Source organism: Natrix helvetica (assembly GCF_964273705.1).
Source record: "Natrix helvetica genome assembly, chromosome: 1".
NCBI lineage: Eukaryota > Metazoa > Chordata > Lepidosauria > Squamata > Natricidae > Natrix > Natrix helvetica.
In genome coordinates, this window is record NC_138548.1 from 169,628,051 (window position 1) to 169,653,100 (window position 25,050).

The 25,050-nt window shown below is 42.7% G+C and overlaps 1 protein-coding gene across 6 annotated transcripts in view; it reads left to right on the top strand.

Moving 5' to 3' along the window:
• Positions 1 to 22,413, top strand: part of UBE2E3 (ubiquitin conjugating enzyme E2 E3) — a 167,790-nt gene extending 145,377 nt beyond the window's left edge. For all 6 annotated transcript variants that reach the window (XM_081943989.1, XM_081943984.1, XM_081943988.1 and 3 more), the window contains 3 exons: positions 10,084 to 10,216; positions 19,225 to 19,372; positions 21,722 to 22,413. In XM_081943989.1, coding sequence (XP_081800115.1) covers positions 10,084 to 10,216; positions 19,225 to 19,372; positions 21,722 to 21,819 — 379 coding nt within the window. In that variant the 3' untranslated portion in view covers positions 21,820 to 22,413. The remainder of the gene's footprint in view (positions 1 to 10,083; positions 10,217 to 19,224; positions 19,373 to 21,721) is intronic.
• The last annotated feature ends 2,637 nt before the right edge of the window (positions 22,414 to 25,050 follow it).

A 25,050-nucleotide genomic window follows, 5' to 3' on the forward strand; every position in this document is an offset into this window, starting at 1 on the left:
TTTGAAACATCAGATTTGGTGCTAAATGCATTTTGATGCGGAAATTTTGTCCTGATGTTGGCTGCTTTGATACTCATTACATTATTCCTTAAGGGGAAAAATGTGTTGGGTACTAATCGCTTTTTATACTCATCACACCTCCCAGAACCAATTAACAGTGAGGGCCGAGGTACCACTGTATAAAGATAGATATCATATTATTCCAGTTTTACTTTAACCTACTTTGGTCTTAGGATTTTAGCTTTTATGCTTTAGTTTTGGACAAGTAATGTTTTATTGTGGTTTTGGAAGAGTGTTTTTGTTTTTGATTCTAGAGCTGTAGTTTACAGTGGCAGTAGTGACAATAATAACCTCTATTATTGCTTTATGTTGTGTTTCATGTTTGGTCCTCCTCTTCTACACTTAAATCGTTTGTTAATTGTGTCATCCTCTACTGATCTTTGACCGAAATAAAATTTGACAGACTATGTCCTCCATTTTTATTTTATACTTTATTTATGCTAGATTTTTAGCATGGAGATGAGCTGAAGTTAAGGGCAGAATCTGTTAAGATAGCTCTTGAAGGACTATATAAGATTGAGTTACATTATGCTGACATGAGTTTCCCTTTTTTATTATGACAGGAGAAGGATATTTGATATCTAACATGCTGTCGGCCCGCTATTGTACAAAAAAAAAAATACAGAATCTGGCTTTTTGGCATAGGCATCTAGGTCTCTGACAGTGCTGGATATGTCAGTCTGGGTTTAATTAATTTGATTCGGCCACATGCTTTCAGCATATGTGTCTAAAGGAAAACATCACAAGTGCTTCAGCAGTCTTCTCAAAATGAGAGGAATTGTAGGCTATGGCTGTGGGATCCCGAGGAGGACCCTTCAACTCTGGCAGAGGTTTTCTCTGAACAGACCTCTGTTTATGGTTACTCTGCTCCCATCAACGGAACAGGAAGGAAGCAACTTTTACTAATTTCCCTGAAAATCTGGCTAAAAAGTTGGGCAATTCTAGAACAAGGGGAAGGGGAGGAGGAGAGAGAACTGTGTAGAAAGGGGGGGGAGAGAACAATGAATTGGGACCACAGCAGAAACACATATAGGTAGTCCTTAACACACTAGTAGTCTCTTAGTGACTGTACAAAGTTACAACAGACCTCCCCAGGGCTACTTATGACCTGGATTCAAAATTCCAATAGCCATTGCTCCCTGGTCACATGATTGATTTGGGGAGCTTGGAAAGTGCCCCACGTATTGGCCATTCGCACCATCCTACAGCCACGTGACCACAATTTATGAGGGGGGGGGAGTTTGCTAAAAAATGACATTCACTTCCAGTTCCACATCCACTTCCAACAAAAAATACCCACTGGAGATAATGGACTTACTTAACAACCTTGGCGTTTGCCTAACAAACACTGCAAAATAATAATAATAATAATGTAAATTCAGATACACTCATGTGGCCTCCCACTTAACGATCTGCAGCCTTACAGTGTATGATCCTGGGCCCAATTACGGTCATAAGTTGAGGACTACCAATATTGTTTTCCTTTGCCCTGCGGAAGACATTTAAAATAGCAGCAGTGACAGGACTTTGCTGTGACAACTTAATTAACAATAAGGATTCTGTTTAGTGGAACGGCTTCTAAGTGCTTTGATATTTAAATTGAATATTTTGTGTGGAATCTGGAATCCCGATGGTTGTAACGGCCAGAGCTGCTTTATCTTCCTTCGATTATATTTATTTTGGAAGAGTTCCACAGTACTGCCACAATAAAGTCATTTTAGGACTGTGCCTTTGGTTTGGGGATTTCACTTGCTAACAATGGGTTATTGTGATCAATCAATAGTGTATATAGTAATGTTTACTTTGTTGTGTAAACTGTACCCAGTTTAATAACCCAGTTTAATAACCAGGAATGAGCCAGGTTTATAAATGGTAAAATACCACAGTTCTGATGGTCTGCAGTCCATGATCCAGGAATGCTGAATCAGAGGCTATCGAGGATTCCTTTTATGAAAAACCTACTAAGGAGGGAGTAAAAAAGCCAAAGCTAAGTCTGCATCCATTGCCATTTCCCCATAAAGAGAATGCTGAGCTTATTGACTTTTTGCCAAGATTGACTCATCCTTCCATCCTTCCAAGGTGAATAAAATGAGGACCAGAGGTATTCTACCGTTTTGGACCGGTTCGTCCAAACCAGTAGCGGAAATCGCAGGTGGCCTCGCCCACTTGCCCTGGTTCTACAGCATCCCATTTAGGCCCTTTTATTCTGCCAAAAGCACATGCACAGAAGGCTGTGTGCATGTGCAGAGGTGGCGCAAGCGAGCGAAGCAGAGGTGGGATGCTGCCGGTTCGCCACAGATTGGATGAACCGGTAGTGGCGGCAGTGGGAGGCACATAAGCGAACCGGTAGTAAAATAAATCGCAATCCAACACTGGAGCGAAGCGAGTGAGCGCACACGCATGCTCACATTTGCGGATCGGTAGGCAAGGTAAGGGAATACCACCCCTGATAAGGACCCAGATTGCTGGGGGCAATAGGCTGGAAGTTGCACTTGAAATCAAATTTCCCATTGTTATTCACACCGTGTAGTTGTGTTGCCTTCAGTTCCCACAATTCCAAAACCAGCATAGGGATTCTGGGTATTGAAATCCACATATCTTAACATTGCTGAGATTGAGAAACACTATTAAAAGCTGGATGACAAAAGAGAAAGAGGAGATACGTAAGAAGAGATAAAGAGGAGACAAATGGCTTGCTTTTGAGATGAAAAGTGATTCTGCATAGGTAAATATAAAGTTTCCCCTAGCACATATGTGCTAGTTGTTCCTGACTCTAGGGTGCGGTGCTCATCTCTGTTTCAAAGCCAAAGAGCCAGCACTGTTCGATGGTCATGTGGCCGGCATGACTAAAAAACCACGGAACATTGTTACCTTCCCACCAAAGGTGGTCCCTATTTTTCTACTTGCATTTTTTATGTTCTTTCTAACTGCTAGGTTGGCAGAAGCTGGGACAAGTAACAGGAGCTCACTCCATTATGTGGCGCTAGGAATTCAAACTTCCGAACTGCCGACCTTTCTGATCGACAAGCTCAGCCTCTTAGCCACTGAGCCATCACGTCCCTAATTCTGCATAGTAGCCATTATATTTTTTTATTAAGCTTGATTTGATTTCATTACCAAGTATGCTGTCTTGAAGGTAGTACGGTATAGTAAACACATAAATAATGGATGGTTTCATTTCTATGTATTTGGGCCTCATAACTTGGTCATAAATCACTTGCTATTTTGCGGATCCTCAAATTATTGCCATTCGGTCCCTTTGGGCAGGTTTTTTTTTCATACAATTTCTGTGCAAGCCTTTAACTTTATATAAGATCACAAGCTAAATTAGGTGTTTTGAGCATCTTTCATCCAGAAAAAAAAGCTTAGGGGTCCATCTTGGTTAAGTTGCAGGATCTTTAGTCTTAGAAGAAAATGTTCTTGGTTTTGCATAAACAGATTGGTAAACCAGTCCCTGCCATCCAGTTCACATTGCTGCCCTGATCAAAGTACTGGATATTTATTAAGTTTTATTTTTAAAAATCTCTGCCTGATACAGTCCAATAACAGGGAAAGCAAGTTCTTCAGACTTTTCCTAACAGCCTGGATCTGCTCCAAGGCTATGACCCAGAAGAGCTGGATGCTTCTTGGGATTAGGAAAGGAATGGGCTTTGCGAACAGCCTATTTAATTCCTTGTTCCATGCATTCCACATTCCGTTATCATTGAGCACGTTTAGTCTGGTGGCTTTCGGGGAGGGGGTCCCCTTCTGAATCCCCTTTTTCTTAAAATGTTTTTGTACTTTTGAGAACTCTGGAATTTCTTCTTCTCCGTCAGCCCAAAGGTGGATAGATATATTTCTAAAACTGTTGACCAAAACCGGAGTTTCGCTGCTTATATTTAAACTACATTGCTACTCTGTCTAAATAAGATTTTTTAAAAGGTATGAGGCCAAGTGTCAGACCTCAAAATGCACTTGGTTGTTTAGGAAAGAAAGTGATTTTTCTGGATACTGTTCATCTTACTCTTTGCCTTAAATTAATAGACTCGTTTCGGTTTCCCATTCCAGCATGTTTTTCCCAGATAAATCTTTATAGAAGATGAAATCAATTGAGATGATATAATATCAGGGTGTTTTAAATTAGGGTATTTTTAATGGCTTGGGAATCACTTGACTTCTCAAAAGGAAGAACAAAACCAGGGCAGATGTTACCCGTGTGAAATAAGGTTGGTGTAATGTGGCTGTAACTGTTCCAGGTTCGGCCACTAGCATCTCAGTTAAAAGATACACAGGTGGTAAGAATTCTTGAGTTTTCAGTGACAGCAGAGAAAGCTGGACTACTTGGACAAATAGTGTAAATGGCTATAAGGCAGCTCTTTCATCATATAATAGAATCTAGTGACACTTCACCAAACTTTAATGCAAGGGTAGGCAGCATATGATTTTTGAGTTTTTGTTGAATTTTAGGTCCCATCATTGGCCACACATTCTCCATCTCTACTCTAAAGGGGAGTTATTTTCATTCATTGTTTCTTGATTGAACTCTCAGAAGTTTGCGTAAACATCTATCATTGCAGAGATTGGTGGGAGAAACAGGGGTAGAATGATGTCATTCCAGACAGGTGCTACGCCAATGCTGCTCTCCCCTGATTCCACACTTCATTTGGCCAAGATAGAAATGGCAAGAAGTCATGTTTTCAACCTCAACACCAGCGCTCCACAGAGTTTGGGAGCAAGGTGTTGTCTCATTGGCGGAAGCCCCTGGCTCTTAGGCTTAATAGTTGGAGCACTGGTCTTGCATTGAATGAAGGGAATGATTCCACTGGTGACCCAACACAGATTATAGCATGAAGCAGGAAAGCGCTGATTGGTTTATCTCAGAGGTGGTATTCAGCCGGTTCTTTCCGGTTCAGGCGAACCTATAGCAGCAGCTGTGGGAGGCTCCGCCCATTCAACGAGACGTAATGCGTGACCTTCTCATGCGCAGAAGGTGGTGCGCATGCGAGCTCACATTTACCAACTGTTAGAGAAGGTAAGTGAATCCCACCACTGGTTTATCTCCATAAGGAGGATTCACTGTTTTAAGATTGGTTGTGATAGAGTCGTTTGCTGGTTGATTGTAAGCACTTTCACAAGATTTGAGAGGCAAAAGTAGTGGTGATACGGAAGTGCTCTGAATTAGCTTGCCTTTGCTAAAGACATTAAGCAAGATTGCTACTGCTCTGTACCTGAATAATATACGTACCGTACCTTTTACAGTTTTAACTGATATTTTTACCATAGACCACGGGTGTCAAACTCTCATTGTCACGGCAGTGTCACATGACGTATTGTGACTCCCCCCTCCCCTTCGTTAAACCGGGCATGACGCATCCGGACTGCAGGCCATGAGTTTGACAGCCCTGCCATAGACAATTTTTGGTGCCTGATTAGGTCAAAGGTAATTTGCTCACCATGGTTTTCTTTGATAAACCACTGAATGCTTGGGACTACTTTTTTTTTAAAAAAGGAAAAGAAATCAAACATTATTTTTCCAATGTGTAATTGTAATTTTGTGTAATGTTGTTGTGTTGCTCCAACAAAAACCAATGCATTGGAGATACTGTCATGCCTTTCAGATCTTTCTGGATTCTTTCACAGTAAAAATCACTTTTGGGGGCTAGTGGAATAATTAGGTTTTTGCAACATGCCTTTCATATCCACATTCTCTAGGCTAGTCTTTAACTGATACATCAAAACTACAATTTCCATAATTCCCGAGTCAGAACAAGAAGCAATGGGTGGGAACTAATCAAGGAGAGAAGCAATTTAGAACTGAAGATAAACTTCCTGACAGTTAGAACAATTAATCAGTGGAACAGCTTGCCTCCAGAAGTTGTGAATGCCCCAAAACTGGAAGTCTTTAAGAAGATGTTGGATAGCCATTTGTCTGAAATGGTATAGGATTTCCAGCCTAGGCAGGAGGTTGGACAAGAAGACCTCCAAGGTCCCTTCCAACTCTACTATTGTATTGTATTGTAGCGTGGGAATGATAATCCTGGGAATCTGAAGAGTGGTAATTGGGAGAGGCTGGTCTATAGGGCCAGACTACCTGAAATGTTTACAGTAGATTCTCTCTCTCAGTGGGCAGCCTTTATAATGTTATAAGCAACAGTAATGGGTAATACAGTAAATGATAGTAAATAGTAACTTAGGAGTTATTGCTTTTAGATGATTGACTATTTAATTGATAGATGCCCTTGTTCTGACCTGAGTAATTAGCAGGTAGTTTGGCACATAGCTTAAGGCAGTAACCTTAATTGTGACTTGATTAATTTGGCTGAAATATGTTGCTAAGTCAATTCTGTGTTTCATTAAACTGACTGAATTGCATCCAGCTATTAGAGGTGTTTGAAGGAAAGGCAACTGACAGATGATATAGGAGCACAAACCCCTGCATTAAAGCTATAAAAGGGCCATTAAGGAAACCTGTGCCAAAATTGAATTGTTCCAGAGAAATTTAACTTCCAAGCCTAATGCTAATTAATAATTATATGCTTAATGGATGTCAGGAGTTAATTAGGAAAACCTGATGACCTGTACGGGAGTTTTAAATTTTTTCTGTGTTGCTCCCACTTTTTGTATTGTTTCTATTTTGTTTTTTAAAAGAAATTTTACGGCGGTGCATTGATCTGTGAATGCTATCAGTTACATAACCTTATGCCATGCTGCCCTCCTCTCAGTCAGAATTTCTGTTTGCATCATTTGTGTTAGGAAAGGGATACTGATTAAAAGACAAAAGTTAATGATCTGAAATATTACCAAATATACATCCGACTGTTACCATCTCAGATTGGTCAAATCATGGGTGCAGAATAACGCAACAGAGAAGGACAAACACTGTATTTTAGAATTCATTGCTGTGGACTTGTGTCTCCTCCTGTGAGGGAAGAGCTCTGTACTTCTTGTCACATTTTCACTGTTGCTGTATGTGTGTGTATATGTGCGTGCGTGGGGGCACTAATCCAATCTTTTTTAAAAAATCTCTGGCTTACTCTTAGTGTAACAAGAGTAAGAAAAACAACTTTTTGTCTAAAACAATTTTACTAAGAAGTATAAAAGCGGAGCCATAAGTAAGTTGAGCTCAACTCACAGCGAAGGGTCTGTGCAAGGTGTGTCTATGTGTAAGTGTGAAAAAAGCTCAGGTAGCAGCTATGACTGTGCAGTCAAACTCCCCACCGCTTTTTTTACAGTGGTGATTTATTTATTGTACGCCGCCCCGAGTCCCTTTGTGGAGAGGGAGCGGCTAACAAGTCTAATAAATACAAATACAAATACACATGTTGCAGGTACAAACACATGTAAAAAAGGGATGGGATTTTAATTGCACTATTGTGACTGCCAGTTTTACTTTCTTGATATTTCCCGTCTCCATGGTGGATGCTCCTGTTCCTAGTGTCTTACAAAGACAATTTTCTTGCTCTCATAGGGAAACAGATTTCCATTATCTTTCTCTGTGCTGTTTTCTCTTCTTTCCAGTTTGTATTCAATTTGGTCGCCTCCAAAAGGAAGAAGCTTTTGTATCTTGCACCCCTGTGCTGTTTCCCTGTTCTTCTCTAGAGCAGATTGATGGTTGGGTAGAAGTATATGTGGACAAGAGAGCAAGGAGAACTATAGCTGTGGAAATGGACATAGTCCTATATATCTATATCTATCTATCTATCTATCTATCTATCTATCTATCTATCTATCTATCTATCTATCTATCATCTACCTATCTACATACAGACCTACACACACACACACACACACACACACAGAGCTGTGGGTATGTATGTTCCAGAATAACTTTGAAACGCCTCAAGCAATTTCAACCAAACTTGGTACACAGATGACTTACTCTCTGGAGAAAAATACTGTGTGGGTAAGATACCCCTAAAACCCGTCGGGGTGTATGTTCTGTTAAGATGCAGCCTGTTATGCCTTAAAATGGCTTCTACTGTACTGCCGTAAAATGGCTTCTACTGTGCAGTGGAGTTGCCATGGTAACGGCTTCACAGTACTCCACAAGGGGGCTTCCTCTGGTAAAGAGGAAAATCCAACATTAGAAATTATGTTTGGTCCGGACATTTCCCCCCTATAAATAAATACCCGGGCAACACTGGGTTATCAGCTAGTTTTAAATAATAAGAACAAACACGTATTCTGAGATTTCCATTCAAGATTTGTATTTGAATTGCACTTTTTCTTTTTAAGAAAGTTGGTTTGCTTTGTGAAATGTTTGCCAGAAATTCTTTCTGAGAAATTTAGAATAGGAAGGAATGAAGATAAACAAGACCTTCTGGCTTTATAAAAGGGCAGAAGCTCTTAAATAGAGTTAATCTAAATTTGTATTTGTAGCCTTTTCAGTCCCTTCACTGTCATACTTACAAATTGTAATTCTTCTGTTTAAAGTGGCCTTTAAAGAGGAAGTTTATTTGAACAATGGTGTCGTCCCCTGTTTTCTTCTAATAATTCCTTATCCCACTCCCTCCCTTTTACATAAGTGTGTGTCTGGAACAGTATAAACATTGGACACCAAAAACAGCTTGTTGGTCTATATTTTCAAAAATAAAAATCATTGGCAAAGTTGGTAGGTATTTTGAGAACCGGCAAATTTCAGGCTTCAACACTTCTCAGGAATAACTTTTAGGAACTTTGAGAAATATTTGTAGTGGACTCTTTCCTAGTTTGATGCGTCTCTGAATATTTGGGATTGCAGTTCAGAAGACCCAGGCCCAGTAGGGAATTCTATTAGACCACTGATGGCGAACCTATAGCACGCATGCCACAGGTGGCACGCAGAGCCGTATTTCCCGGCACGGCAGCCCTCAGCTCCGGGCGCATGCACGTACCGCCCAGCTGATTTTTGACCTTCTGGAGGGTCGGGAGGCGTTTTGCCCTCCCCAAGCTTCAGGAAACCCTCCAGAGCCTGGGGAGGGTGAATACTCCCCCTCCCATGGGGCGCCTGCGCATACGCAGGGGAGGGGTTGCATGTGCTGGGGGGGGTTGGTCTTGCGTGCATGCGCAGGGGGGGCACGCGTGAGTGTGCGATAGCGCATGCATACACTATTTTGGCACACCTTTAGAAAAAGGTTAGCCATCTCTATATTAGACTAATAGAAAAGGTGGGGGAATGGTTGTGAATTGGGAAACACTAGGTAGTTCAGGGGTGTCAAACTGGCAGCCCATGGGACAGATGCATCATGCACAGGCCATGCCCACCCCAGCTCCGCAGAGGCAACAAACGTCACGATACATCATGTGACGCGATTGAGTTTGACACCCGTGAGTTGTTAGGAGCCCAGAAAATGACTTGCAACTGATTGCATGTAAAACTGTATGTGTATTAGATCAAGAAATAAAGGTTACCTTATCATAGAAAGGTCATTACATTTATTTTCCTTAGACCAGGGAATGGATGCCCAGAAACTTTAGGATTATATAATCATTACTGCCAGCAGTATATGAAAGTGATAATAAAGGCTTAACATTTAAAAAAAAACACTATAAAATTCCTTATATAAATTTTCTGAAAAGATTCTCTCTATATCTAGGTACAAAGCAAGATATATTGTTGCAATATTGCTGGGTTCAGATCGTCTCCTCTAAGAAACTTTCTAGGCGTGTTATGCTAATCTATTTCATGAGTTTGCAAGAATAAACATGTACGCCATCCTGAACTCCCTTCTACAAAAAGAAGGCTATAAATATGAGGGATGGATAATACTCTTCATATGCCTTGAATTAGGTAGCCTTTGTGCTTTAAGGCAGTTTTATATATGGCCCATCCACCCACAGAGGCCAACAAACAAAAGGCTACACAACTAACTGTTTCAAAAGACAAAGATGGGCCTTGTATTGAATATATTGACAGAAGCACAAGTGATAATGGACCAGTTTCTTCACACCAAGATGCACCAAGCCATATATAAACAACGGAGGCCATTCACAAGGATAATGATCGTAAAAGGTCATAAAGTTCATTTTTCTCTCTCTCTTTCTCCCTCTTGCTTATTTTAATAGTGCTGGGCCTAAAGGCGACAACATCTACGAATGGAGATCTACTATCCTAGGTCCCCCAGGTTCTGTGTACGAAGGTGGCGTATTTTTTCTGGATATCACATTTTCATCTGATTATCCATTTAAACCACCAAAGGTAAGGTTATGCCGTCTCTGTATCTTTGTACCTATTTTCCATTGTCTCCCATTTTAATTCAGGAAAAGCAACCACTGGATGAAGCATTTCCAAAATGTGCATAGCACAGGATCCCCTAACCAACTGGGACTCTGTGAGGCCAAACAAAAGGACCCACATTGTCTTGCCTTCACATGTTGCAGTTCTCCTGTTATTGTAGAGACAGCACCAGACTGGGTATGCTCCTGTCCATTTACCAATCAGACTGAGTCTACACGTCTGATGTCATCGGGCCCTTGTGGCTCCTCCCCAGTTTCAGACTCAGTCCAACCTGGACTGGTATGTGAGAATTGATCTCTCCTCCAAATTCTTTAATTGGTGAATTTTTCCAAAATAATTTGTTGTTCCTTTAAATTGGTTCCTTAAATAATCCTTTATTCTACAAATTGGAGGGAAATTCGAAACTGATCTCTGGCTGCCTCTCCTCAGCTATCTGATTGCCTGCGGCTGCAAGTTCACTCAAGAAGCCTGCCTTGCAATCAGATCGGCCAGTTCACGAGCTACGACTCCACGGCTGTTTCCCCACGGCGCTCCTTGATTCTGGTCACTCAGAGGGATGCGCAGCCGTTTCGTGCGTAGTGGTTCCAGGCGAGTCCGGTGGCCATTCTGCACATCGCCTGGCCACACTTAGTATTGGCAGCCATTTTGTGGGTCAGAAAAGCCCGTGAAGATAGCGGCGGCCATTTTGAGGCTCAGAAAAGCCTCAGAGAAAAAAAGTCGGCCATTTTGGATGCTTTAAAAAAGGCACGAACTCTACAGCAGCCGTTTGGAGTGCCTAGCAACGTGGGATCACCCCAGATGGACCGGATCAGGAGCACCTGGCCAGCAAACGGGTGAGACCGTTGCCTATCTTATTGGGTTGTTGATTTATGTTTAGGGAAATGGCTGATCCAGCTATGGATACGAATGCAGGATTAGAGGAGGCAGGGCCATCAGGGGCAAAGAGCAGCAAGAAGAGGCAAGCCAAAGAGGCCCCTTCCTCAGGAGTAAACACCAAAGTCTCTAAAGCGACTACCAGGGCAGAAGAGCGCAGGCAGAAGCCCCTTGAGAAAGAATTTCAGAGGGCCCAAAAACAACAACATATTCTAACTGCCCAGCCCTCCCTCCCTCCGAGGATCACCAAGTGGCATCCCCAGGTCCACCTGTCTTGCCTCCCATGGGCCCTGCCCCCCCCCCAGCCTATTCAGAAGGGGAATTGTTTTCTTCAGAGTCCTCGTCTTCGATAGAACCTGACAACAGAGGCAATTTCTTTGATGTCCCTCTCAATTGGGAGCGCACTTTTGAACAGACTTCTCTCCCGGTTACACATGGCTCTGGGGCCCCCCACACCATGTACATCTCTCCTGCTGATATAGCAACCATCATTGCTGAAACCATTAAACAGGTCATGGCTGCTGGCCTACAACAGCAACCCCAACCTGCTCCATCACATGGCCATAAGCATAAATCTTCTGCTGCGGCTCAGCAACCTGATCCCTCTGCTTCTACTTCTCAGGCCTCAATTGGAGGGAAGCAAGATAACCTGCGGGACTCAGACCTGTCTGATGACGAGGTGGTCACCCCAGATACCCCTGCCTTTACCGGATTATTCAAAACTGATCATTTTAAGTCCCTTCTACTTAAGACCATTAAAGCTGCTAACTTACCTGCTTCAGCTTCTACTTCACAGGATAAACCGGCAGAACCGGCTTCAACTGAGGGTCCCAGTACCCCATTCACCGAACCCACGGTGGAAAAAGAGGTGATCCCTGTTCGCAAGATATTCCTGAACATCATCCAGAAGCAGTGGGAGTCTCCAGGCATGGGCCCACAGCCAACCAACCTTGACAAACGTCTCTACAACATTGCACCCGACCTCACCAAGTTCTTCGAGACTCTCCCAGTGGACGCACTGGTTGCAGCCCTGTCTTCACCTACTGTGGTCTCTGGAGCCCCTGAGGTGGTTCTCAAGCCTGAGGAGAAAAGGTCAGATCAAACCTTAGTCAAAAACTATCAGGGTGGGGCCTGGGCTGTTAGAGCCTCTACGGCCACTTCCTTTTTCTCCAGGGCGGCCCTGGTTTGGATTGAACAGCTTCAGGAGCGCATCATTCCTACTGACACTAGATCACAGGGATCTCAACAAGATCAGGGCAGCAGTTGAATTTGAGGCTGATTCTTCCCTTAATTCTGCTAGATTTGCTTCTAAAGCCATGGCCTCTTAGTTCACGGTCAGGCGTCTGCTTTGGCTCAAGCCATGGCAGACGGATGTCCGTACCAAGTGGCGCCTAGCAGCCTCCCCATTCAGTGGCACCCAATTATTTGATAATCCCTTAGACCCGTACCTCATGGAATCTAAAGACAAGCACAAGGTCCTTTCATCCATCTACAAGAAACAGGACAGTCAGCCCGCTCCCTTCTATAGGAGGTCGCCATTTCGACCGGCTGATGGGGGACCTTCCTTCCCCCGTCCACAATGCCAATCCTACACTCCCAGACAGGGATCTCACCAGGACAGGTCCAATAGAAACACACAGCGTTTCCCCTCCAAGAAATCTTACTGTGGAGGAGGCAACCACCATTTTTCAGGTAGGAAATGACTATCTGGACTCTCTTCCAATCGGAGGCCACCTGGTGTTCTTTGCCCACTGCTGAGAGGAGACCACAACAGACAATTGGGTACTCAAAACTGTCAAATTGGTCTCATGCTAGAATTCCTCCCCAGGAACACTTCGTGCCATGCCCGGTCTCTCGGTTTCCTCGCAAGAGGGCACTGATGGACAGGCCATTCAGTACCTGTTGGAGATCTGGGCCATCCAACCGGTTCCTCCCCATTAGGAAGGGCAGGGTTTTTATTCCCGCCTGTTTGTGGTACCAAAGAGTTCCGGGGGATGGAGAGCGATTTTAGAGCTAAAAACATTGAACCGCCACATTGTCTATCGGCGATTCAAAATGAATTCTCTGCACACCATCCTCCAGGCGGTCAGGAAAGGCGACTTCCTCACGAATTGGCCACGCCGGCCTTGGTATGCTGACCTAGTGACTTTGTCAATCTCCACCCCATGGCACATCCCACGGTCTCTCCTGTCTACACCAAGGGTCAGTTTGTCATCCGACCCCCAGTGGCTGCAATTAACCACATGGCGATTGAGCGGCAAGCCTTAACAGCCGATAACATCTTCCTCGACGTCATTGCTACTATTCAGGCATCACACAGAAGCTCTACTAACCACATTTATGATGCCACATGGCGGACTTTTGTTCTGTGGTGTTCCAACCAGATTGTTGACCCACTTAGGGCATCCATTCCACAGATATTGGACTTCCTGCAGAGGGGGCTTGATCAGGGACTTACCCCTAACACGCTACGCCGACAGGTGGCTGCTCTGGCCTCTGTTCTGGACGGCCTGGCATCCAAACATCTGCCTTCTCACCCCTTTATCCGGAGATTTCTCCGTGGAGCGTCTAACCTGCATCCCCCTGCCATACATAGATATCTGACTTGGGACTTGCCTCGTGTCCTAGAGGCTTTGACTTCCGCACCCTTTCAACCTATGAGATCCACTTCTTTGAAACTGTTGTCCTTTAAAACGCTGTTTTTGGTGGCTGTAATTTCAGCCAGACGTATTTATGATTTGGCTACTCTTTCAGTCAGGCATGACCTGTGCGTGTTCCATCCAGACCGAGTTGTCATAAGACTGGACCCGACATTCATACCAAAGGTCAATAGCTGTTTCCACCGAGGTCAGGGTCCATCCTATGCTGTCCATCTCCCCATCACGAGAGGGAGCACAAGTGGCACACTCTTGACGTACGTCGTGCCCTCAAGATCTACATCAACCGCACCGCCTCGTTCCGCCACTCGGAAGCTCTCTTCATCTTCTTTCACCAGGCCTCCTTGGGTACCAAGGCTTCATCGTCTAGTCTGGGGCGCTGGATAAGAGCCTGTATTGAACTGTCTTATGAACCTCAATCCATACAGGTCCCTGCAAACATTACAGCTCACTCTACACACAGCGCTGCAACATCTGCGGCTTGGTCCACTCAAGCCGCCTTGGAAGAAGTCTGCCGGGCAGCCACCTGGGAGTCTCTCACAGTCTTCATACGTCATTACAAGTTGGACAAGTACATGTCGGCTGATGCGGCTTTTTGGCAGAGGGTGCTACAACAAGTGCTTGTGCCCTAGCGGACCTTTTTTACAATTTCCCACCCTAGTGGACAGCCCAGTCTTTGGCACGTCCCAGTCTGGCTGCTGTCTCTACGATAACAGGAAAATGGGTACTGGTTCTTACCTGATACGCTCATTTTCTGGTAGAGTAGAGACCAGCCATCCCCGCCCTGGTATGGGTCACGCGAGGAAATTCCTTGTGCGGAGGAGAGAGCTACAGTGACTATGGACTTCCACTTTTTGCTCACAATTCTCACTTGAGTCTACAGTTTTCCTTCATCTGAAACTGGGGAGGAGCCACAAGGGCCCGATGACATCGTAAGTGTAGACTCAATCCGATTGGTTAATGGAAGGAGCATACCCACTTTGGCTGCTGTCTCTACTCTACCAGAAAATGAGCGTATCAGGTAAGAATCAACGCCCATTTTCACTGGAGGCTTTCAGAGTTGGGCATTTTCTGAGAATATTAGGGCATCAGAAATTTCCATTCCAGACCCTGTTTTTCTGCTTCTCTCAGTTGGACAGAAAAATAGGATTTGGAGGGCATAATTTCCATTATTTCTGTATTCATGTAGGAAAACATTCCAAAAGGTCATAAAATATCTTGCTTAATTACTCTGCTTTTATTCAACGTGTATAATGCCTCCTTGTTCAAGGTACCCAGATGTAGCAGTGGTATCAACCTATTCTTGGTAGAAACAGTACAAGGTAACATTCTATAACTGTTTTTGTTTTTTTGTAGGTACAAGTCACTTTTCTTCACATATGGCTCAAGCCTTACATTAGATTATTGTCCCTCTCAAGGACAGTTTGCTAGGAGGTATATGCTGCAGTTGAAATGAGACCACTGAGAAAAGGGAAGAAACAACCATTTCATCTTTCTGATGCCATCCTTTTTTTTTATTCTAATATTGCATTTCACTCACTTTTTTTCCTCAGTCTTCTTGTTCCTCGAAACTAGGCATGATACCAGAGAGACAGGATAATTCTTGTAGCACTCACTCTTGCTTATTTACCCAAGTCTTTTGAAAGCAGGATATGGTTGTCCTCCGAAGATAAACTTATCCACATCGTCTGAAATCAGATTTATTTCAATAAACCCTTAGAAATGTGTAATCTTAGTGGCTAAAATGAAAAGCAGAAGTATTTAAGCCCTGGTTTGCTTGATAGTGTATGATTTGATAAATACTCTCTCAAAAAGTTGCAAATCTTTATCTAATAACATATCAGATACAATGCTGCTTTAATTATCAAACATTTCAACTTGTGGTCTGCTTCTGTGATAAGCGTTCATTTCCTAGTTGTTTCAAAGCCTACTGAAACACAAATGTACCCTATCCTTAACCCAACAGCTGTTTACAATTCACCATTTAAATCTTGTACATGTGCTCTAGTGCAAAACGTGGATTTTTCCTTATTTTGATCATATTGAAAGATGATCCTTATTATATTAAATATGTACATGACTAGCAGTCAGCCAAGTCATATGCTATAGTATATCTCTGTAGATGACGTGATGCATTTACTGGAGGCAGTCGGATTTGCCCTTTTCCTATTGGCTGGGAACGGGGGAGATTTTCACCACTTTTTTTCTGTTGGGTGGGGAGAATGACTTTTTTTTTAGAAAAGGTCAAGAAAGGGTATGATACTAGTTCATGCTAGCTGAAATATAAATCCAGAAACTGAAGAAGCTCAGTTACTTTCATACAACATTGATATTCAGATACAACCACTATATACACATTTCTCCAAAAAGAGAAAACAGGAAGCAGAGATGTGTATAAAATACTAATATTATTCAGTATTTAAACATGATAGGTTTTTGGATAGTGGGAAAAATGAAACAGGCATGGACCTATGTCCTTGCTCTCTCTTTATTTGGATCTTAAAGTGGGATAGTCTCATTTTCCTTAGCCTCACTGTTTCCTTTTCAGCCTAAGAAATGCACCTGTTTAAGTGGAGATATGCCTAGGAAAAGGCCTGAAATCATTGGAAATTTAACTAAAAGGGATATTAAATACAAAACAGTTGACCACATTTTATTTGCACTTTGATTGACATTAAGCTGAGTAATAGTATCAATGTAAATGAACTGAAATGCCTCAAAAATGTCACATAGGTTGGAATGTGGCATTTAGTGAAAGCACAAGTAGAATCAGCAATAGAATGCATTATAAGTTTTTTTAAGTGCGTAGACCCCTTGTTTGTTTGTTTTTTAATCCTGCTTCCTGAAAAATACATTTTAAAAAAAGGTATGTCAAATCCATGGTAGCTCTTAACATTGTGAGAAGCATAAGCTAAGATTTCCCATGGTTGCTGATATAATGTAGAAGTTTAATGCCAGTATAAATATTTGTTTAAAGATTGCAGCTGTGCAGCAGATGTTTGATGAAGAAGATTCACATCCTGCTATTGAATATGCGTTAGGTTCACCAAGTTAGTTAATCAGTTGTACACCCGCAACAGAAATCAAGAACTAAGACCTGCTCCCCAATCTCTTCTTTCTCTGTCTCTTCACTAGTCTAACAAGTAATTCTAGGTAGGAATTCTAGTCATACCCCCCAGAATTAAGATTTATTCCCCTTTTTCTTTAAAAAGGATGAAAAAAGGTGATGGGTAAGCCCCACAAATTTCCATAGCATTATCTCAATATGCATTTCCTGTCAGTTTCATAAAGGCTTGAGTAATTTGGCATAAAACTGCAAAAATCTCGAATGCAAAGTCATTTTGGACATGGTATTTCCCTCTTTCCAGCTTGTAGGTTCCTTGAAACATCTGGGAATGAGGCAGACCTAGAGATGGATGCCCTGGAGCTGATTCTTTATAGAGAAAGGATCACCAAGAGTGCCACATAGGCTCAGTGGGTTCTCTCCTCTTCGGGAGTTTATTAATGACATGAATGGAACATGCATCAGTTTTACACATGACACAAAACTGGGTGCACTGAGGATTCCATGCAAAACCACAGAATTTAATGGTGAAAGTATTAGGGTGGAATGCTTCCCCCTTCACCTTCTTTTCTTGCACATCATTGTAGTGCTTAATTTTTAGTTTACATTAAGTCAGATCCTGGCGTAGTGTCCTTGATTATGGAATGACATTACATCAGAGTTTCCTGTTTCAGCAGAGGGTTTCTCACTTAAAAAGTGAATGCCACACTAAACTCAACCATATGAAATATTTAGCTAAGGGGAAGGGAGAGTGTTCCAAATTTTATTCTCCTATAACTCTGAACTATATTTCACTACTACATTTTATGGTTCAAAACATACATATCCATATGTATTCTATACAAACATAAGTTCCTAGTTAACAGAGCCGGCCTTAATACATTTAGGCCTTACTGCCTACTATCACTTACCAGAGAGGCTTTCCCCCCCTCCCCAAGATAAATTAAATGGAAGTGTCAGAGATTGAACTTGAGAGCATCTTAATGTGGTCTGTGTAGAGAAGGGGTGTCAAATTCGAGGCCCGGCCTGTGGGGTGCTTAGATCTGGCCTGCAGGGCTGCCTTGGGAACAGCAAAGGACTGGCCTGCAGTGCCTCTGCCAGTGAAAATGTAGCTTGAGAGGGGCACATTTTGGGCTGCAATGGCCTCTTGCAGCCTTCTGCCAGCAAAAACTGAGCTCGGGGGGGGGGGGGGCGTCCCTGACAGGAGTGACGTCGAGCTGGTCAAGCCCATTCTGGTCACGCTCACCCAGATCAAACACAACCCTGATGCGGCCTTCAATGAAATCGAGTTTGACACCCCTGATGTAGAGTATAATGACCAGACAGAGTTTTTGAATAAGTAGTCTACTTTTATGGTAGGTAAAAGTAGCCTCAGAAAAGCAGCCTGAGTGAGATTTGTTTTTTCTGTGGAAGCTGATACCTTTGAAGATTGCTTTTGCAATATTCAAAATATACTAACATGCTCTATGAGTCATATTCCTACTGTGTTGGAAAACTCATCTAAGTAAATCCAAATAGTTGGAGAGGATCCAGTGATGATCTTATTTATGAAAGCGGTCAGGTGACATATAGATGAATCAAGAATAAGAGCCCCAAGGTTAATTGATGGGAATTGTAACATCTTCATCACGATGGCTCCCATGTTCCAGAAAAGCTCTGTTCTCTAATCTGGCGCTCTTCAGATTTCTCAAACTAGCATCATCTAGTTTGGGCACCATAACTGGTGAAAAGGCCTCACTTTGAATCTCACATTCACCCGTTTTAAATGAAAGCTGGGTATCTTAAGTGCCATTTTCCACATGCAGGCAAAAATAGTCCATAGGCTTCTTTAAACTGTGACAGAAGAATTACGGTGACGTCCTAATACAAACTCTGCCCTTTTGTACTTGTATTCCGACTTGGTATGCAAGTACGTAAGTCCTGGGACTTGCAATGTCGCTTGTCCGCCCCAAGGAAACCGATGAAACTGCTATTTCTCAAGGGCACGCAAATGTTTGTATGTGTCAGTTGTTTGTTTGGGTTTTTTTGAAAAAGCATTAAAAATGCTGGAGGCTTGTCAAAACAAAACAAAAAAAACCACACACACAATAAAGCTTTTAGCTTTGAGACGTACAATATATAACAGTTGTGAATAAGGCAGCTGCTTACAAAAAAAGAGAGAGGAGACCTCTTTTCAGATGAGTCATAAACAAACATTGGAAACAAACATATTTTTTTTCCAAAAATGAAAGGTCTCGACAGAAAAAAATTCCCACCGAGGGAGAATCATTCAAGACAGGTTTCAAAAGGCTAGCAACAAACTATGCCTGAAAAGCGTGTAATGATCTTTTCTTCCCCCCGCCCCGCCCCTCCTTCTGTTGCTCTTCTACCTGTAGGTTACTTTCCGTACTAGAATCTATCACTGCAACATCAACAGTCAGGGAGTCATCTGTCTGGATATCCTGAAAGACAACTGGAGTCCTGCTTTGACTATTTCAAAGGTTTTGCTGTCTATTTGCTCCCTCTTGACAGACTGCAATCCTGGTAAGGCAATCCTTGGCTTTCATTTTGTACCCCCTCCCCTCCCCCCCCCCCGATTTAATGAAAATAAGCATTATTAATTCTGCAACAGGCACAGCCAGAGGAAGCTACTTTCCTCCCCCAGCAGCTTCATATAAATGCTAAATAGAAAGAGAAGAGTACAGAGCACTGCAGGACGCCACATAAAAAGGGTCTTGGGCAGAGGTGGTATTCAGCCAGTTCAAACCGGTCCTGGTGAACCGTTAGCAGAAATTTTGAGTACTTCAGAGAACCGACAAATACCGCCTCTGGCTGGCCCCACCCCCCATCTATTCTCTGCCTCCTGGGTCCCAATTGATTGGCTGGGTCTTCTTTTATTGGTCTGCACAGGAGAACGGAGCAGGAAAGCAGGTTAGTGGGGGAGGGAATGAGGATTTTGCCTTCCCCTGCCATGCCCACCAAGCCACACCCACAGAACCGGTAGTAAAAAAAATTGAATGCCACCGCTGCTCTGGGCTAGATCTCTTCACTTCCACCTCATCCACTGGAACCAGCCATGGAGAAAGAAGATTCCGCACAGTGGTGGGTTGCAGGCAGTACGCCCCAGTATGGGCATACCTGCCCGGAGCACTGGATACCATTCCGGTACGGTGCTCCGGAGGGCCCACCCACCCGCCTGAGCTCCTTACCTGTCTTTTAAGGCTTCCTCATACGCGCATGGTGCGTACAGCGCCTGCATGACACTGCTGAGCAGCTGGAACGTCGCGGAGGCAGTAAGATCCATGTGTGTGCTGCATGCGTCCATGTGGACACCGCTGGGCCCATTCCAACCATACTGGTTGGAACGGGATCCAGAACCCACCACTGATTCCGCACTACTGCTACTTACTGCTTCCATTGCCACCCCAGCTCATCGTGACATACCTTGTTCAGGAGTGGCGGACAATGGAAAGCAATCCTGTTATGCAGATTCTGAATCCAAATTGCCTCTTTTGGACCAAGGTGCTGCAACTTGCTCGTACTATACATCTGTATCGTTTATAGTGTTCTATGAACAATGTTGGTTGTCATCTAAAAAGCCCTTCGTGGTATAAGGGCTAGTTATCTGAGGGACTACATTTGTACCTTCGTTTCTGCTAATTCTATAAGATGTGGAAAAAAAGAGCTTTCTTTGAGCCCATTCTATTAAACCATTTCTTCTGATGGGATGTAAAAGGCATGCCTTCCCTTTCACACCACCTGTCTTCTGGAATGGTATTCCTCGAGAGCTTTGAATGGTTCAACCCTGCTAACCTATAAACTAGCCTTAAAGACCTGATTTTTAATCTGGCTTAAATGCTTGAATGAGACGGTGTTGAATGTTTTATCGATTTCTACTGGTTATAGTCCTTTGAAGGTAAAGGTTCCCCTAGCATATATGTGCTAGTTGTTCCCGATTCTAGCGGGTGGTGCTCATCTCCGTTTCAAAGCTGAACAGCCAGTGCTGTCCAAAGACGTCTCCGTGGTCATGTGGCCAGCATGACTAAACGCCAAAGGTGCACGGAACGCTGTTACCTTCCCACCAAGGGTGGTTCCTATTTTTCTACTTGCATTTTTTACTTGCTTTCAAACTGCTTGGTTGGCAGAAGCTGGGACAAGTAACAGGATCTCACCCCGTTACGCGGCGCTAGGGATTTGAACTGCTGAACTGCCGACCTTCTTATCGACAACCTCAGCATTTTAGCCACTGAGCCACCGCGTCTCTATAGTCCTTTTGTCTATTGCCTTAAAAATTAAGTTACCGGGACTCTATTTGAGGTTGTATTTTTAACTGTTCAGAATTGTGGGTTGGGTGGCCTTATGCCTTTGAACTGATTAATTAATTATGAAACAGTAAGCGGTACTGGGCGTTGAGTGCTTTTCCCTGTCTTGATTGGCAAATCAAGGACTACTTCCGATCTCCGCTCCTTCCGTGTACAGCTGAAGACCCACCTCTTTCAATTATCTGGCCTGGCTCAACCGTAAATTTTTCTTACTCCTCCTGACAGTTCTTTTAAATTTTTAAATTTTAAATTGTGTTTTACAATTGGGGTATTTTAATGGTGACTTTTAATTGTCCAATGTGATGTAATTTGTTACCTCCTCCGTGCATGTATGTCCTGTATATATGTATGTTTATGTGTTTGTATATGTTTTATATGCTCCATTGTACGCCGCCCCGAGTCCTGTCTGGAAAGGGAGCGGCTAATAAATTTAAATTTATTATTTATTTATTTAAATGTGTGAAATGAATTGTTGAAACTTTGCTCATTACTTCGCTTATCGGGGCGTGACTGCTAATGTGTCCTCTGCCTTTCTTTCCCTCTCCTGTTGTCCCTTGCCGCCTTCTTGCAGCTGATCCTCTGGTGGGAAGCATAGCCACTCAGTACCTGACCAACAGAGCAGAACATGACAGGATAGCCAGACAGTGGACCAAGAGATACGCAACATAAGTGATGTTGTTGACTACTTGGCGCAGTGTGAAGGTGCGGGGATGCAGCTTTGCAGTGTGCAACCAAACTTTATAGCCTTTACAATACGGACTTCTGTGTATATGTTATACTGATTCTACTCTCTGCTTTTATCCTTTTGAAGATTGGAATACTGCTTTCTCTCCCTCCTCCCCTTCCCCAAAAGGTAAATGCTGTCAAGAGTAGAACTTTGTAGCTGTAGATTAGTTATGTTTAAAATGCCTACTTGCAAGTCTTGCTTCTTTGGGATATCAAAATGTATTTTGTGATGTAACTAAGGATACTGTTCCTGAAGTCAACCAAATATAATAGTGCATTTTAGCCTAATTCATTATCTGTATGAAGTTATTAAAGGTAGCTGTAGATTACTAGGAATTACGTCATTTGTATTAAGCCCAGATCTATTTCCGATATGTGGTACATGCTGTTGTGAAAAATGTTTAAGACTTTTACCTTTGTCAGTTTGTAATGAAAAGGATTTCTTTTATCCTTGTCCCCTCTCATCGCCACCCACCTTGTAGCTCAGAGAGCATCCAGTGTATCATCTCAAACACAATAAACATGTTCCCCAAGGAAGAGCTTCTCTGTTTTCATATTTGAAATTAAAATGTGGGCAGAGCCAGTAGGACTGTTTATATACAGATCCTGGTGGGAAACTAACATAAGACAAGAAGGCCCCACTCAAGAAGGCCTCTGGAACATTATGAGATCTGTAGTTTGCCTCTACCAATGTTTCTTAAGGCAGACCTACACAGTGCTAAACCTTACATTGATAGCCATAGACATGTACAAACAGATAAGCTAGAACAGTAGTAAGGATGATACTTTCCATCATTATTTCTCCTCCTCCCCCCACATTGCTGCTTTGAAATTCTAACCAGTACGCTGAAGAGGATCATCATCACTCCTGTAAAATTCATGTTATATTATCCATCACAACTGTGAACATCTGTTCTCAGGCAGGAAGGACAGAGGAATGTTTCCACTCAATCTGTAGAACGATAAAAGTGCAGGGATGTGATGAGGGCAAAGCAAAATTAGGACCAAGCAAGAAACACCATTGACCTTGTCCTTCCTCACTTTTATTTCTGGAGGTCCAACCACAATGTTCATAGTTGCTATTATAGTTTGGGGAGAGGAATACAGTTTCCTTTAGGACCACAGGGATAATAGGCAAGATTCAGTCACTAGTCTCTTCTGCAATCTCCTGAACCAATATTTGTCAATCGAAAAAACATAAAGCACACAACTTATTTAAACTTAAACTTAAATTTAATCTCATGTTTAGTTCGACTCCCGTTTTTCCTTGATGGAGGAATAGTATTGTTGAGCTGCACTTGATGCCTAATTGTTCTCCGTTGCAGCGCCAAAAGCTTTGACACAGTGGGCAGATAGTGCGGACCACAATTTGCCAAGTGTAGCAACCTGTTGACTTGTAACAACCTGACAAGCTGTACATTTTCAATTGCTTGAAACAAACCTTTCCGTACTTCTGCATCTGATGAGGACCTGAGGACCTGAAGATGTTAAGAACTGTGATACTGTACAATTCACTTTGTTGAGTACCAAGGAGCTGATGGAAATATGACATGTGCTCCACTGTCAGTTTATTCTTAATTAGTCAGTTGATTCTTAACCAGTGAGTGTATAGCTGATAAGGCCGTTGTGAGTAGAGTTGATGGCAGGCCCGGGGAAACTTTATGCATTCTCCAAGATGAAGGAGCAAATTACCAAAACGTTATTGGATTTCACATAGTCTCCCACCTACGTCTATAATTTACCATAAATAAGATCATCTTTACAATTCCAACATTTTGAGAATTTTGGATCTTGCCAATCTTTTCTAATTTTAGGAGATGTCCACTGCTCCAGTTCTTTAGAGGTAGGCTTCTGAATTATGGTAAAACCTGTCTTCCAAAGCAGTAGAGTTGCATGATCTGTTTATTCACTTCTCTGAGTGTCATGTAACTTTCAAGAGAGCATATAACCCCATGAGGTCAGCAGAATATAAATCAATATTGACTTAAAGATTTTTTTTTAAGTGAAATCGGTATCTCTCAACACAAGATAGGATGTAGGCCTTTCTCCACATCTTTCCTTGTGAAATGAATGGGATCTCCAAATAGTAATGTATAATGTTCAGGTGTCTGAGTGAGAGTTGCACACAGTATCATTTCCAGATAGATCGATAGACTGCATACTTTACACTTAGGAGAGCTTGATGGAAACATTACATTTACAACGAGATTTTCATCACCCCACCAGGGTTGATAGGCTGTCCTACCCCAACAACATAGGGTTGGGTACATCAAATGGATAGCTTAGTCTGCAGCACGTGTTCAATATTAGCATTCCTTTTCCCATTGCGGACCACTGTAGCTCTTTATTTACGTAGTCAAATCATCAAACGGTGCAAGCCAGTCATCCAGAAAGATGATTTGTGTTTATGTGACAGATAACACCTTACTATTTATGTTTCAGGCTTCTAGGTTCAAACTCAACAAAACTATGGGGGGGGGGGGGCAGGTGGAGGATGCTGTTGAAGCACTTCTATCAAGCAGTGATGTACTTTTTGTATATTTCTGGCTGGAGTTCAGCATTGTTTATCATGCAGAATATTAACCAATAGTAGAGGCTTCAAGGTGTGTGAGGCTCATCTGTTAGACCTATGGCCTCAGAATATGACACCTAAGAGCAATATCGTTTGAGACATACCTGCATCCACTGCACTACAGCTCAAATGACAAACTATCCTATTTACCTCCCAGCTAAATGTCACTTTCACCTGGAATTTTAAGGGTTTATTAACAACTCGGGACCTATTTCAGGTCCTGAAACAAACCCCCAAAATAAAATGCCTGTTCAGTACAGCAATCTCCTTAGTAGGCAATTGATAAAGGCAATCTGTTTATCCTATATTTTGTTTGGTATTATAGGCTAGTTCTCACAGAGGCATCAAAGGTATTTCGGGACTGCCCTGCCACAAACTTTAGAGAGAGGCTACTCTATCCTCCGCCCCGTTCCCAAAACAGCTTCTTCCGCCAGAAATTCCAACAAAATAAAACATTTTAACCTTGCTTTATCAACATTTTTTGATTCCTGGGCCCTCTTCTGTGAGAAAAGTGTTCAGTCAAGATTCCCAATTGATCTCTTAAAACATAAACTCAACTCATCTTTAGACTTTCTTCCATGAGAACAATTCCTACAGCTAGT